The sequence below is a fragment of the Sciurus vulgaris genome, assembly GCF_902686455.1.
Source record: "Sciurus vulgaris genome assembly, chromosome: 9".
In the NCBI taxonomy this organism is placed as follows: Eukaryota; Metazoa; Chordata; class Mammalia; order Rodentia; family Sciuridae; genus Sciurus; species Sciurus vulgaris.
This window is the reverse complement of record NC_136469.1, coordinates 65,168,873-65,182,653: the sequence shown is the minus strand read 5'-3', so window position 1 is coordinate 65,182,653 and position 13,781 is coordinate 65,168,873. Positions and strand designations below refer to the sequence as shown.

At 35.7% G+C, this 13,781-nt stretch overlaps 1 protein-coding gene across 1 annotated transcript in view; it reads right to left on the bottom strand.

Moving 5' to 3' along the window:
• The window catches only part of HPGDS (hematopoietic prostaglandin D synthase), a 31,932-nt gene extending 18,424 nt beyond the window's left edge, over positions 1-13,508 (bottom strand). Inside the window, exons 1-2 of the mRNA XM_079154774.1 lie at positions 13,375-13,508; positions 4,344-4,485 (exon numbers count right to left, since the gene is read on the bottom strand). Coding sequence (XP_079010900.1) covers positions 4,344-4,476 — 133 coding nt within the window. The 5' untranslated portion in view covers positions 4,477-4,485; positions 13,375-13,508. The remainder of the gene's footprint in view (positions 1-4,343; positions 4,486-13,374) is intronic.
• Between the last annotated feature and the right edge of the window lie 273 nt (positions 13,509-13,781).

Sequence of the window (13,781 nt, the reverse complement as noted above, 5' to 3'; positions counted from 1 at the left end):
CAATTCTTCAGAGTTTGCATTTTTTGCTGCTACCGTCGTTCAAGGATATCAGACTCCAGATTCTCCAGCCTTTCAATATGGACTTATGCCTGCGACTCTCCAGGGGGCTTCCAGGCCTCCACCCTCAGAATGGGGCCCCCTCGCTAGTCCCTCTCATTCTGAGGCTCCAGCTTCTTGGACTGAGCAGCGGCTCGGCTCGTTTCTCCTGCTCCCTCACCTATGGTCCGCCATTGTGGGCCCTGCCTCGGATCACGTTAGCAAGTCTAAAAAAATCTCCTCTTATAAGGATACGCGTATTCTCTTGGGTTTGTTCCTCGGAGAGCTCCGACTAATTCTGATGGTGGTCCCATTCTACCCTGTGCTGTTCTTCCTGCAAGGTCGGGTCCCCCCACCAGCAAGGCAGATGTGGAGCCGAGCTTGTTCAGAGGACATCTACTTACTATCTAAGGAAATGGAGCGGGGATAGAAATAGAACCCTCGGGAAAGAGAAGAGAGTGGTCTGTTGAATTTGGATGTTCATATAGTCCATGGGAAACACTACCTAAATCAAGACGTAGAATCAGAGGTGGGAAGTTGGACTGAAGTTCACAGCGATGATCAGAGAAAGAAGTTTATAAAGTTATGTAGATGCGTGAGCTAACATGCACTCCATTCTGATTCTGCCAAAGATCTTTATCTTCACTCAGAGCGTTGTGACTGAACTGACCACTCACCAGAGGCTTTTTTTCTTATGATGTCTTTTTTCTTCCCTTTTTATTAATGTATTTTAAATATACACAACAGAGGGATTTGTTGTTACATATTCATACATGCACAGTACCTATGATATCTTAAAGAAAGTTTCTTCACGTACTTAGATATAAAATGAAGAATAATTTGTTCTCGATGGATTAAAATGATAAGTTAAGACTAGTATGAAAGCCACAGGAGAGAGATTTTATTTATTTATTTATTTTCAGTGCTGGGGATTGAACCCAGGGCTTTGCACATGGTAGAAAAGTGTTCTATCACAAGCTACATCCCCAACCCCAGAATTAAATTTTATGTAAAGGATTCTTTTAAAAATTTGCCTTCTTTCCATTTTCTGTTTCCTACCTATTCCCAGAATTCCGTTTGGAAGTTGGTCTTCCTGAACTGATTTCACTTATCTTTTTCCTTTACTTTCGTATTTCCTAACCCTTTGTTATATTTTCTGGAGGATTTCCTTATTTTCATCATTTTAGTGATTTATTTATATTTTATTTTTAATTTTCAAAAACTTTTTGCCTGTGAGCATCCCTTTTTATAACATTCTATTCTTGTTTTGGGTGTAGAATATTTTATTTTATCCCTGGGGATTTTATGTTCTTGAAAGTTTTTTGGTTTGGTTTGGTTTGGGTTTGTTTGTTTTTCTTACCAAACCATCTTGGTTTCTTCAGAGTTGCCTTTTTTTCCTGCCTCTTCGTTCAGATCTGCTTTGTATTGGAGACTTTTCTCAAATATTTATTGATTTTTGTTTTGACATTCTTGTTTTAAGGGGCAAAGAAAGAAACGCTAACTGGATATTCAGTATGTGGGCAGGGGCTTGCCAACAGAGCTGAACCATTTCACTGAAAGACCCCTTGGACTGCTCAGTTTCCTCAGAGAGAATTTCTTCAGGTCTTTTTTTTTTTTTTTTTTCTCCTTCTCCTTCTTCTTTTTTTTCTCTGAGGGATAATTAGCATGTTTATAGCATTTTAATTTTAGAGCTGGGGAAAGGGGATATGGGCCTCGCCATTTAGTTTGTAGACTTCCATTGAATCCCATCTTCATTGTAGCATTGCGTCCTCAACACACCTGTCCTTCAGAAGTCTCTGGTTCATCCTCTCCATGCTCCGCCTAGGGAGGGGAGGGCATCTGCTACTTCACATTCTTCCAATCAGTCCTCCCAGCTCAGCTATTAGGTTATCTGTTGCCACTAATTCCAGAGACGTTTTCAGGATCTTTGGAGTGATTCAACTTGCACTATCCTCCTCCAGGTTATATCTGAGCATTATGGACCTGCCTAGTCAACTGTCCATTGTTTGACTTGCATTCTAGCTTCTAGAATTTTTTTAAACACTTTTTTTGTAGTTGTAGATGGCAGCATTCCTTTATTTTATTTTATTTTTTTTATGCGGTGCTAATGATAGAACCCAGTGCCTCACACATGCTAGGCAAGCACTCTCCCACTGAGCTACAGCCCCAGCCCCTAGCTTTTAGAATTTAGTGCTATTGTATTTAAGTTTAATTTCTTTATATGGAATTTTTGCTTTGATGAAAAGTACTTTAATGTATTAAGGGAGAAAGTGTAAACAGATATACACGATTTACCAGGTTTAGCCAGGAAGAATTTTTTAGAAGAAATACTCAGTGATGGAATGTGTTGACTGGAGATTTAGTTAGTTCTAGGTCTAGCAGAGGGGATATCCTGGAAGATTTCAAACAACCAAGAGCACAGCTAAATTGAATGGGAGATGAAACCAAATAACATTTGTAATAAAAACTGCTTCTCAATATCTATTCTTTCCTTTCTTCCCAAAGTAATATAATTCTCAAGTTTTAGATGGGCAAGTAGTTTTCCACAAGAAGGTTAATTAACATTTCCCAGCTTCCCTTGTGGTAATAAGTGACCATGTGACTAAGTTCCTGCCAAAGCCACGTAAATCATAAGTGAAGTAGGCAGCTTTCTGGTATTGCTGTTAAAGAAAGTACTGTGCCCCTCTCTCTTTGACATTTCTCACGAACTAGACTGAAAGAGAATAACCTCTTACCTTATGCAACTAAGTCAACAAAGAATGGCAGATCAACAAGGCAAAAGGAGCCTAATCTTTGACAACTTCATGGAGTAATATCACTGTGCTAACTTAGGGTTTTGTTTTTATTTTTGTTTTTTTGGTACCAGGGGTGCTTAACAACTGGGCTATACTCCCAGTCCTTTTTTCATTTTATTTTGAAACAGGGTGTCACTGAGTTGCTTAGGCCCTCTCTAAGTTGCTCAGGTTGGTTTTGAATCAGTGATCCTCCTGCCTCACCCTCCCAAGCCACTGGGATTATAGGGATGTGCCACCATGCCCAGCCTCACTTGGGTGTTTATGCTAAAGAAATTTTTATCCTCTTTAAGAAAATTTTATGTTGGATCTCTGTTTATTAAAGCACTTAAAACTATTTTCAACCATCATGAATTTTTAAGGTCCCTTTCAACACCAAGAATCTCTGAAAGTATTAAGAAAATGCAGAAACTCCATTTTCAATAACAATGAAAAGTCAAGGTATAAAAGGGAATGAGGGAGGGCTGGGGGATTTTACTCAGTTGGTAGAGTGCTTGCCTCCCAAGCACAAAACCCTGGGTTCAATCCCCACCACCGGAAAAAAAAAAAAAAAAAAAAAAAAAGGAATGAGGGAAAGCCAGGAGAAAAGCTAAATTTAAAAACTAAAAGGCAAAATTTGTTGTAAGTACTATTGCTCTACCTCACTATCCATCCTGACCTAGTTAATTAGTGGATAATAAAATGACGTTTCCTGTTTTATATCTACCATCTTAAAAACCCATAAATAAATTCTGTTATCAGAAGAACATTTAGATATCAACAGTTAAGTTTCTTGAAAACAGGAAATAAGATAACGTACCCCTGCAGAGAAGAGATTTCTGCTAAGAAAAGGAGCGATTCTAGGGACGGTGGGTTTTAAGGAATTCATGCTTTCAAAAGGCAGGTGGCAATTTATTGTTGGTATTTCAATTATCATAGTCTCAATGTTGTTAGCACTGTCTAGTGCAAATAATTTGGGCCATGGCATTAAATTGATCTGGGTTTAAAAGTCAACTCTACCTGCCAGGATTGTGAAAATGGAAAAACTACCTAAACACTGTACACTTTAATGATCTCAGCTATAAAATGGAAACTATAATGTGACCCATGTCATTCAACTCCTCTGATCCTGGTATATTCTCTGTGAGGTTTGTGTTTTCACTTAGAAAATTTTCTGAATCACAGAGCATTTATTTTGTTTGCCTGAACTGCTGCTTCTCAGTTTAAAGTTACGTGAAATTGGAAAATTATTGGTACTGAGGACTGAACCCAGAGATGCTTTAGCATTGAGCTACATCCCCAGCCCTTTTTTATTTTATCTTGAGACTGGGTCTTGATAAGTTGCTTAAGGCCTTGCTAAATCGCTGAGGCTGGCCTTAAACTTGTAGTTCTTCTGCCTCAGCCTCTCAAGTAGCTGAGATTACATGTGTGTGCCACTGCACCTGGTTCTTTACTTTCTCATTTTCCTGAGGAAAGATGAAGATTCTAAAAGTATATTTCCCTGCATATTCATGAATTCTTATTTGTGCTACTTACTTGATTTTATTTCAGGCCAGTCAGCTTGTTCTATTCTGTGATCTTCATACTTTATATCCAAATAAGCAAATATGTAACGGATAATTTCTGCTCTCCCCCTCATATTAAAATAAGTCAGTTTGTAGTTTGGCATGGTGAGATTCTGGAAAGAGAAAAAGAAGGGAGTATTTGTAACAGCCCTCTAGAGATTCTCAATATTTTTCTTTATTGACTTTTTTGAAAACTTTATAGCATCTTTTGAGATAACTAGAGATATTAGAGGATATTTCAAAACCAAATCACTAGCTAAAAATCACTAGCTAATAACATATGGAGAAAGTTGATAAGAATACCACCCCCCACCACACACACACTGTCTCTCTTGCTCAGCATCAGGTGGAATACTCCAGTGAAATAAACAAATCCAAATTTTATTTGTAAAAATATTCAGATTAAGATATCTCATAGCCTCACTCGTAATACATAAATTTTAATTTATCTTTATCTATAGCAATATTTATGTCCAAAGACTGAGAAATTTAAATCCTTTTTTAATATATATATATATATATATATATATATATATATATATATATTTAGTTATAGAGGGACACAAGACCTTTATTTTACTTATTTATTTTTACGTGGTATTGAGGATCAAACTCAGGGCCTCACATGTGCCAGGCAAGTGTTCTACCACTGAGCCACAGTCCTAGCCCGAGAAATTTAAATCTTTTCCCGTTGTTTTCATATGCTTTATTTCTCTTCATTAATTGGGTTATTGAGAATCTAAGAACCTATTCATTATCTCTACCCAAAATATACTTCAGTAAATCAGTTACTGTTTTGCTTACGATTTTTTAATGTTACACTATAACTTTTCAGTATTCCACTTTTATCAGAATCTTTCGCTCTTTTGATAAAAATATCAAAAGAAGGATTATTGAACCATTATAAAGCATTGTTTCCAAAATTTGGTTCAAATGGAGTATCTGAGCCTTATCGATTATTTGGAATAAAGTTTTGTTAACCTAAAAAGAAAGTTGTAAATACTAAAAGTATGCATAATGGTATTCTCTAAGAAAACAGAATTTTGCAATAGTTAATAACAAACTCCTTGCTTAGACGTAATTCAATATTTATTCCTATTTTTTGGTTTGGTTTTGAAGTGATGGTTGTAAAGTATCTAATCTACAGTATGAGAGGAAAAAAAAGATGGTGTATCAGAAAATGGAGTAGAAACTTTCCTTTTGAAGATGTTTTTGCCCCCAAGCATTTTGTTTGGTTGGCTACTCTGGTAACAGCTGGGCGGTGGTGAGGACAGCGGGATGAGGGCTGCAAGGGCCAGTACCCCGACAGGACTGCAGATGTGCCCCACCACCTGTCGCCCCCTTCCCTCACTGTGGCTTTTCCCTTTCCCCATCAAAGGCTTTGGGAAACTTTGCTCTGCGTTGTGTCCTGCAATGTCCAAACTACTGTTTTTTTGCATCACTTGTACCATACAAACTCATCCCATCTTGGGGTGGGACAAGAGTGAGCAGATTCCTCCATTGTTCTGGAGAGGAAGAAAGTTTTGCTAATACCAGCTGTACCAGTTGAATGTACATCATGATTTTCTGAGTATTCTGTGATTTATACATTTCATTTCCAGTGTATTTTAAGCACTTTTAGTGGAAAGTGCCCAGTTTTATAATAATCAGGCAACAAAGAAACATTTTCATTTAAAATTAAAATTTCCACTTAATTGGTCCCTGAATTTCAAAGTCCACTTATAAAAATGGGGATACTGATGTAGACTTGGAGATTAATGAGGTAATGCATGTAAAATACTTAGCAAGTGCTAAACCCTTAATAGTTATTAGCATTGATAATAATTGCTCTTGCACTATAGTCAAGGTTAAGCACTGTGAATACAACCCAATAATATAATAATTACAGTAATTGAGTGACAACATATCATGACAATTCTTCATTTCAAATGGTGAGTTAAAGCACTTTATTCTCTACTAAAAAAAAAGTCTTTCAAAGAATATTAATCGGAATATTAGATCAAAAGAAAAATTGGGCTCAAACCTAAAAACAAATTCCTATCTGAAATCACACCACATAAAATGTCAAATGCAAATAATAAAAACCTGAATTTCCAAGTCTGACCTCAAGTTCATCTACTCCTGGAGCCTGCCTGTGGAGAGGATAGTCTGGAAATAAGTGTCTGGTTACCTGTTGTCCTTCTCTGGACCCAGGAAATGACAATGGTGGCAATTCCTAGCACATCCACTTTTCTGGCCCTAGATTTCCCAGGTCCAGAGGTTGTGGAGTGAAGTGGGTGCTTCTTGTTAGAAACTGAGTGCCATACCCAGTCATTTCATGTTCTGCTAGTCCCTAGTCCAGTCCCTGCCCCAGTGTCATGCAGCACAGACCTCACATGGAGGGGAGTGTTCTCTGAAGAGAGGCTTGACTAAAGGTAATGAGAATTCCTAGATTCATGGCCTTAGGTTCTCTTGAAGAAGAAATACACATTTTAAGGATTTCAAATTTGGAGGACTAACCAAACTGCTCATCGGAACAATGAATTGTCATTAAAGTTACTTAGAAATGTTGAGTTTAGAAATAAATAGTGGGAAAGAGGTGAAAGCATGAAACTAATAAATTATGATTTATGTTAAAATATGAAGTAATAAAAAATCCTCCTGGAAACAAACATTTTAAGTTATCATAAAAAGAGATTATTCTTATCTAGGAAATATAAAGCACAATTGTTACAATTCCTTGATCTATTTAAGTCTCAAAAGAACAGAAAAATTACAAAGTAGGAAAAGTATCCTTCTTGGCAATTATCAAGAATACAAGTAACAATAAATGTTGGTAAGGATGTGGGGGAAAAGGCACACTCATACATTATTGGCAGGACTGCAAATTGTTGCAACCACTATGGAAAGCAGTATGGAGAGTCCTTAGAAAACTTGGAATGGAGTCACCATTTGACCCAGTTATCCCACTCCTTGGATTATACCCAGAGGTCATAAAATCAGCATACTACAGTGATTCAGTCACACGAATGTTATGGCAGCTCAATACACAATAGCCAAGCTATCAAACCAACCCAGGTGCCCTTCAACAGATGAATGGATAAAGAAAATGTGGTATAGATACACAATGGAATATTACTCAGTTATAAAGAAGAATGAAATTATGGCATTTGCCGGTAAATGGATGGAGCTGGAAAATATCATGCTAAGTGAAATAAGCTAATCCCGCCCAAAAACCAAAGGCCATATGTTCTCTCTGATATGTGAATGCTAACCCACAACAAGGGAGGGTAGTGGGGTTAGGGAGGGGAAGACATATAGAAGTTCATTGTATTAGACAAAAGGGAATGAAAGGAAGGGAGGGGGCATGAGAATAAGGAAGATAGTAGAATGAATCGGACATCACTTTCCTATGTATGAATACACGACCAGTGTAACTCCACATCATGTGCAACCACAAGAATGGGATCCTAACTGGAATGGAATGCACTTCATGTGTGTATAATATGTCAAAATACACTCTACTATCATGTATACCTAAAAAGAACAAATTAAAAAAAGGTGTCATTCTTAGTTGTTCTATTGAACATTTTATATATTTTTATAGATTTTTGCTGTTATATGTCAGTGTTTCCACACACAAAGAAATAATATATTTTCCTCATTATATTTCCACATTGTATGTTGTATAGATGCATATGAACATTATGATCAGCAATAAAAAATTAACCATATAACTTTCTCTCATTCAATCAGATATCAGCATCTCCCTCCTGAATTCTGCATGGAAACAAAGGGGTTGTTTTTGTTTTTAATTTGCAAAGTTATGCTATTGTATTTCACTCAAGTAAAGAAGACATTTTAAAATTCTTAGCATGTGTTGGTAGCTATCTATATTTTTCTGCAAACATATCTTTTAATCCAAGATTTGGCAGAGGTCCAAGAACATCTGACAAATGCTTATCTTTCCCTCTAGAACATTCTTTCAACAGTCATAACTCATTAATGAAGCTGTACTTGTATATTGCATTCCTGTAATTACTTGTATAGCTATATTTTCTACTGAGCAAAAATCTGGTTTCTTGATTTCTACAACTACAGAATTCCAATCTTTAGTGACTCTTGGTTTTCAGGTTATATGTGCACAGTTTGTAACATAAATAAGTAAAGCATAAATTCAGCTGGAAACACTTACTAGTTCTAAAAATCTTTTCTTAATTTTATAAGGCTTTTGCATAATAAAATAACAGAAGAAATTTCAAGCAAATGCTCCTAGGATCAATGAAAATCAATAAGAAAGTCACAATAACTGACAATGAAAAATGTAGAGGACACTGTCTAGAAGTGTGTAATTTTTCCTCCCATTGCATTTGGCAGTATGTCTCTGTTACAATAATCTTGTTTTGCTAAAGCTTTTATTTATTTATTTATTTGGGTATGGTGGATTGAACCCAGGGGCACTGGACCACTGAACCACATCCCCAGCCTTATTTTGTATTTTGTATTTTATTTAGAGACAGGGTCTCACTGAATTGCTTAGTGTCTTGCTTTTGCTAAGGCTGGCTTTGAACTCACAATTCTTCTTCAACCTTCCGAGCCACTGGGATTATAGGCGTGAGCCACCTGGCACTAAAGCTATTATTTATCAGGTTGATGGACTAAAAGGATGAAGGAAAAACATATCCTGACAGGGTAACATGAGTAGCATGCTCAGGGGTCAGAGCAGGTAGATGGGGTGGAGTTGGGGGTGTGGGAAATGTATAGTTTCCCTTACTACCTGAATGACTTTGGGCAAATGTCCTGGTTCTAGCTGTAAAATGGTAATGAAAATATTGTTTGTAAAGTATCCACAGTATGTGTTCAAAAGAGAAAAAAAAGGAAGAAAGAGAGAAAAATGGAGGACAGGAGGGAGGGAGAGGGAGAGGAAGGATTCTTTCCCATAGTAGAGGTTATAGTCCAGGTTTGGATTATTTTATTAGACTCAGCTCCTTGAGATCATGTTTCTTGATAAACCCATCCTGCTGCTAGTGCATGAAAATGAAAAATTAAATATAAAAAGAAAAAATGAAAATATATGGTCAGGTTTAAAAGCAAAATAAACATACCCTAGGCCAAAAGAAACAGAAACAAAATACAGTGAGCAGGGACCTGCAGGGCTGTGGTAGATAGTGGCCAGCAGGGGGCTCAGCCCCTGCAGAATAAAGAAGCCCCAAAGTACTCCATACAAGATAGGGACTGGAGTGGTGGGCTGCCAGAAACCAGGGCCTGACAGGCTCTTTCTGTAACATAAAGTAGGTTAAAATTGCAAACTTCAAACAAAATTGGTGAGAAGAAAAAAGAGGAAATCACAAATAATTAGTATTACCAACCAAGGGTCATAATAGCAGATAAAATAGATACGTTATCTATATATGTGCGTGTATATGTATGTATACACACACACATACAGAAACACTATACATAGATGCATATGAATATATCATTTATTGTAACCTCCCAAAATTTAAACTACTTAGCTTTAGAAATACCAGTTTATAATGTTTGAGATTGTGTTGACCAATAAAGTTTTCAGAATTTGAAAAAAAAGAAGTGATAAATTAACAAGACAAATAACTTTATATCAATAACTCCAAACACTTAAATTGAAAAAAATTTGAAATGTATATGTAAACTAACACAGTCCAATCAAAAAGACACTGAAAGACTATTTAACAACAATTAGTAAAGAATCTGTAAAGAAACTGAACTGGCAATTGGTTACATTCATCAGTGACAGTAGGATCAAATGGTTTTACAGGTGAATTTTACTAATCTTCAAGGCAAAGGTGATTCTTATCTTTTTTAGTTTGAGAGGGTAGAAAATGGGGGGAATACATTAAAAAAGGAAATTGTAGACTAATTTCACTTACAAACCAACATTTTAAATTATTAGCTATTCAAAGTTAGTAGTATATAAAAAGAAACAAAATGTCAGAAATTATCCCAAGAACGAAAAATATTTTAATATCAAAACTTACATCTGTATAATAAACTACATTACTAGATTAAAAGACAAAACCACGAATTTTACTGTCATCTTAGTAGGTAGTAAATAAATTTTTTTTAAGAAAAAAATGTTAAAATTTACCACTCAGTTGTGAACAAAACTTTCAGGGAAAAAGAAAAAACTTCTTGGTGAATCAGGAATAGAAGAAAACTTCCTTAACCCCATAAAGAGTCTCTTAAAAAACTGGAGAAAACATTGTGCATAATGGTGAACCAGTAGACTTCTTTTTCTTCTTTTTTTTAAATTTATTTTGGTTGTAGATGGACACAATACCTATGTTTTTTATTTTTATTTTTTATGTGGTGCTGAGAAGTGAACCCAGTGCCTCATGCTTGCTAGGCGAGTGCTGTACCACTGAGTTACAACCTTGGCCTGACTTATTTTCTTTAATGTCAGGGATGACAATAATCCAATTATTACCTTTTCTTTCCCACACTTATTTTAGTAAAAATAAGTTTACTAATTTTGTGTAAGGAGGAAATGGAATAGAAAAACCATGCTTATTCATACTCAAAATAAGTACAATAGAATGTGATAAACCTGTTTCTAACATTCAAATGGAAATGCTGAGGATCAAAGTAGTCAAAATGAATTAAGAGAACATAAGGAGAGGACTTGACTTATCAAACAATGAGATTTACATTCAAAGCCTTGTAATTGAGGTAATGCGAAATTTATTTGTTCAAGACTCTTCTACTCTTATCTCCATTTGATGCATAAGAACAGAACCTCACATACATGACATGACATTATAGTGGGGTCACAGAGGGGCTCGTCTAAAATGGTTCTGAGACAATAGAAGAAAAGTATATGAAATTAGATCCTCATTCACAGAAATAATTTGGCTATGATTTGACTACATGTGATTTGAGTAGCCCAGGAGAGCTCCCATGTCATGCTGGTCTCCTATTTCCTGTTAGCTTCATCCTGAACCCTTCCATTATCATTCTCTGTTGAAATCCCATGTCTAGAAAACTGAATGTATTTCCTAAAATAATATAGAATCAAGAAGTAGAAAAGTTGATTGTGCTTGAAGATTCCATTACACTAAAAATAATTCTGGCTTTCTTACTTGCCAAATAAAACCATGTAAAACTCCTGATTCACCCCAACTGGGAGGCACTAATACATAGTTAATGACCTGAATGATCCTAATTTGTATTTCTCTGCAAGTCACATTTTCACAAAGACTTTAAATTTGCATTGCTGCGATATGTTTTGTTTACACACATCTTTCAGAAGAGCCATATCTTTTTTAGAAAACCCGAAGTGGGTCATTACATTACTTATCTGGAGTGATAATCCTTATATAAATTGATACCTTTATATACATTAGTAACACATACTTGTATGTTTTAGAAATTTAATTCCAGCTATAATATCAGGACAACTCAATGAGAAGATCCAGTAAAAAACCTGTGTGCATTAGTAAGCCTGCAGATTCTCCACGAAACAAATTTAAAGTCAGGCTGCCTTTCAACTTCCAGAAAATCATACCCATAGCGGGCAATACCAAGCTGTTAGTTCACATATTTCCTATTTCTAAAGTGTTTTTAACTTTGAAAAATTTGTTTACATCCATTTATTACAAGCAGAAGAAATAAAAGTAAATATATCACTTCATAAAAATTTTAATTAAGAAGACACAATGAAACCCCTTGCCCTCCCACCGAAAAAGAAAAAAAAGATATATCAAAATAAAATACAAATGACAGCGGGAGATACACACAATTAAGACTTTGTATTTATAGACTTTAACTGAGTTATTTATTATTATTTTTAAACATTTTGTTCTCATACCATTTTAATCCCTATTTTGGAGATTAGGAGTCTCTCAGGAAACTGAGATATAAGGAAATTAAAATATTTGGAAAGTCCAGACACAGTTTTTCACCTGACTAATAATTGTGCAATAACCTATGAGTTTAAAGTATAAAAACAAAAATTACTTGTCAATTTGCTGATAGTTCTTCTTTGCCACATCTTTTCTAGTAACAAACCCATATGAAATGTAGTAGCACAGAGAATAATATTTGCACTTCATTTGTGCATACTGGTATTTGAAGTGCAAAAACTGGATTCAGGTAGCCATCATGTGAGATGCCATTATCCACACAGGAACTTGTATATACTGACATTACACAATAGCAATTTATTGTCCCCCAACAGTTGATGGCAAAGAATGCAGATTTAACAACAGGAATTAAATCAACATCCCAGGACATTTCTAGGTCAGTGCTGGAAAGGTTGCCAAGTTGGAGTTAAGTTTAGAACAAGAGAGAAATAGAATTTTTGTTAACTGAGTAAGTTATTGATTTCAGTCAAACACTAGATGTCTAATTTTGAATTGGCAAGCCAGGATCTCTATTTTCTGATCAAATACCAACTAAATATTATTTTAAATGCATGTCTCACATTAAAGCCAAGGCATGAGGAATAACTGAAATATCCTTGGGGAGCTGTGAGTTCAAATTTCTGGCCTGAGGTAAATCTCTCAAACTATCTCTGGAACAAAATGACAATAGACTGTAATTCTTGGCAAAACAAAGAGACACTTCAACAAGACATGCCTTAAAATAATAGAACATATTACAAATAAAATCCCTGAGTTTAAAACAAAAGAGCAAAGAACCATGAAATGAAATTCTCTGCTGCTTTGCACATTGAAAAAGCACCTGGGAAAATTCTGGAAGAAGTCACAAACTCTGGCTAGAACAAATCTTGACTCTTTTCCATATTAAAATTCACTTGAAGGAATCTTTTAAAATCTCCTGAATATGTATTTCTCTTAGAAATTACTGTTTGATTTCCACATGGTTATCAACATAAGGAGGAGGTTACAGGTGAGAAAAGATTATTAAAATGGTGAAAATAAGTCACAAGATAGTCACAAGCAGGATATGACAGTACTAAAAAGAAAACCCTAAAGAAAGAACATCTCACTTCTTATCTATGTGGTGCTGAATAATACACTTACTAGTGCTGTGTCTCTGTGGAGTCTGTGGTGTCTTCGGTGCCTGGTGTGTGACTGCACTGTGGGTTTATATGATGAGTAAGTGCTGGTCACAGGCCAATGAGAGAAGAGTGTTTACTTCCACTTCAGTGTCTTCCTTCATGTCTTAGATGAAATATGCATACCAACAGTTCAAGACTTCTGGTTTTTCTTGGTGTTTTGTAAGATGCCTGTGTATGAATAATTCAGCATATTTGCATGCAAGGTAAAGTCAGAGTTATGGTACTTACATATGCTAACTGTATGCTCATTTATTTTGAGTCATGCACCACAGGCTTCTGGTGAATAAAAAGACGTGAGTTCAAGTGCATATTTTTCCAGATATGCATGGCTCACTTCCTTACTTTAGAAAGGTCTTGGAAATTCCTTTA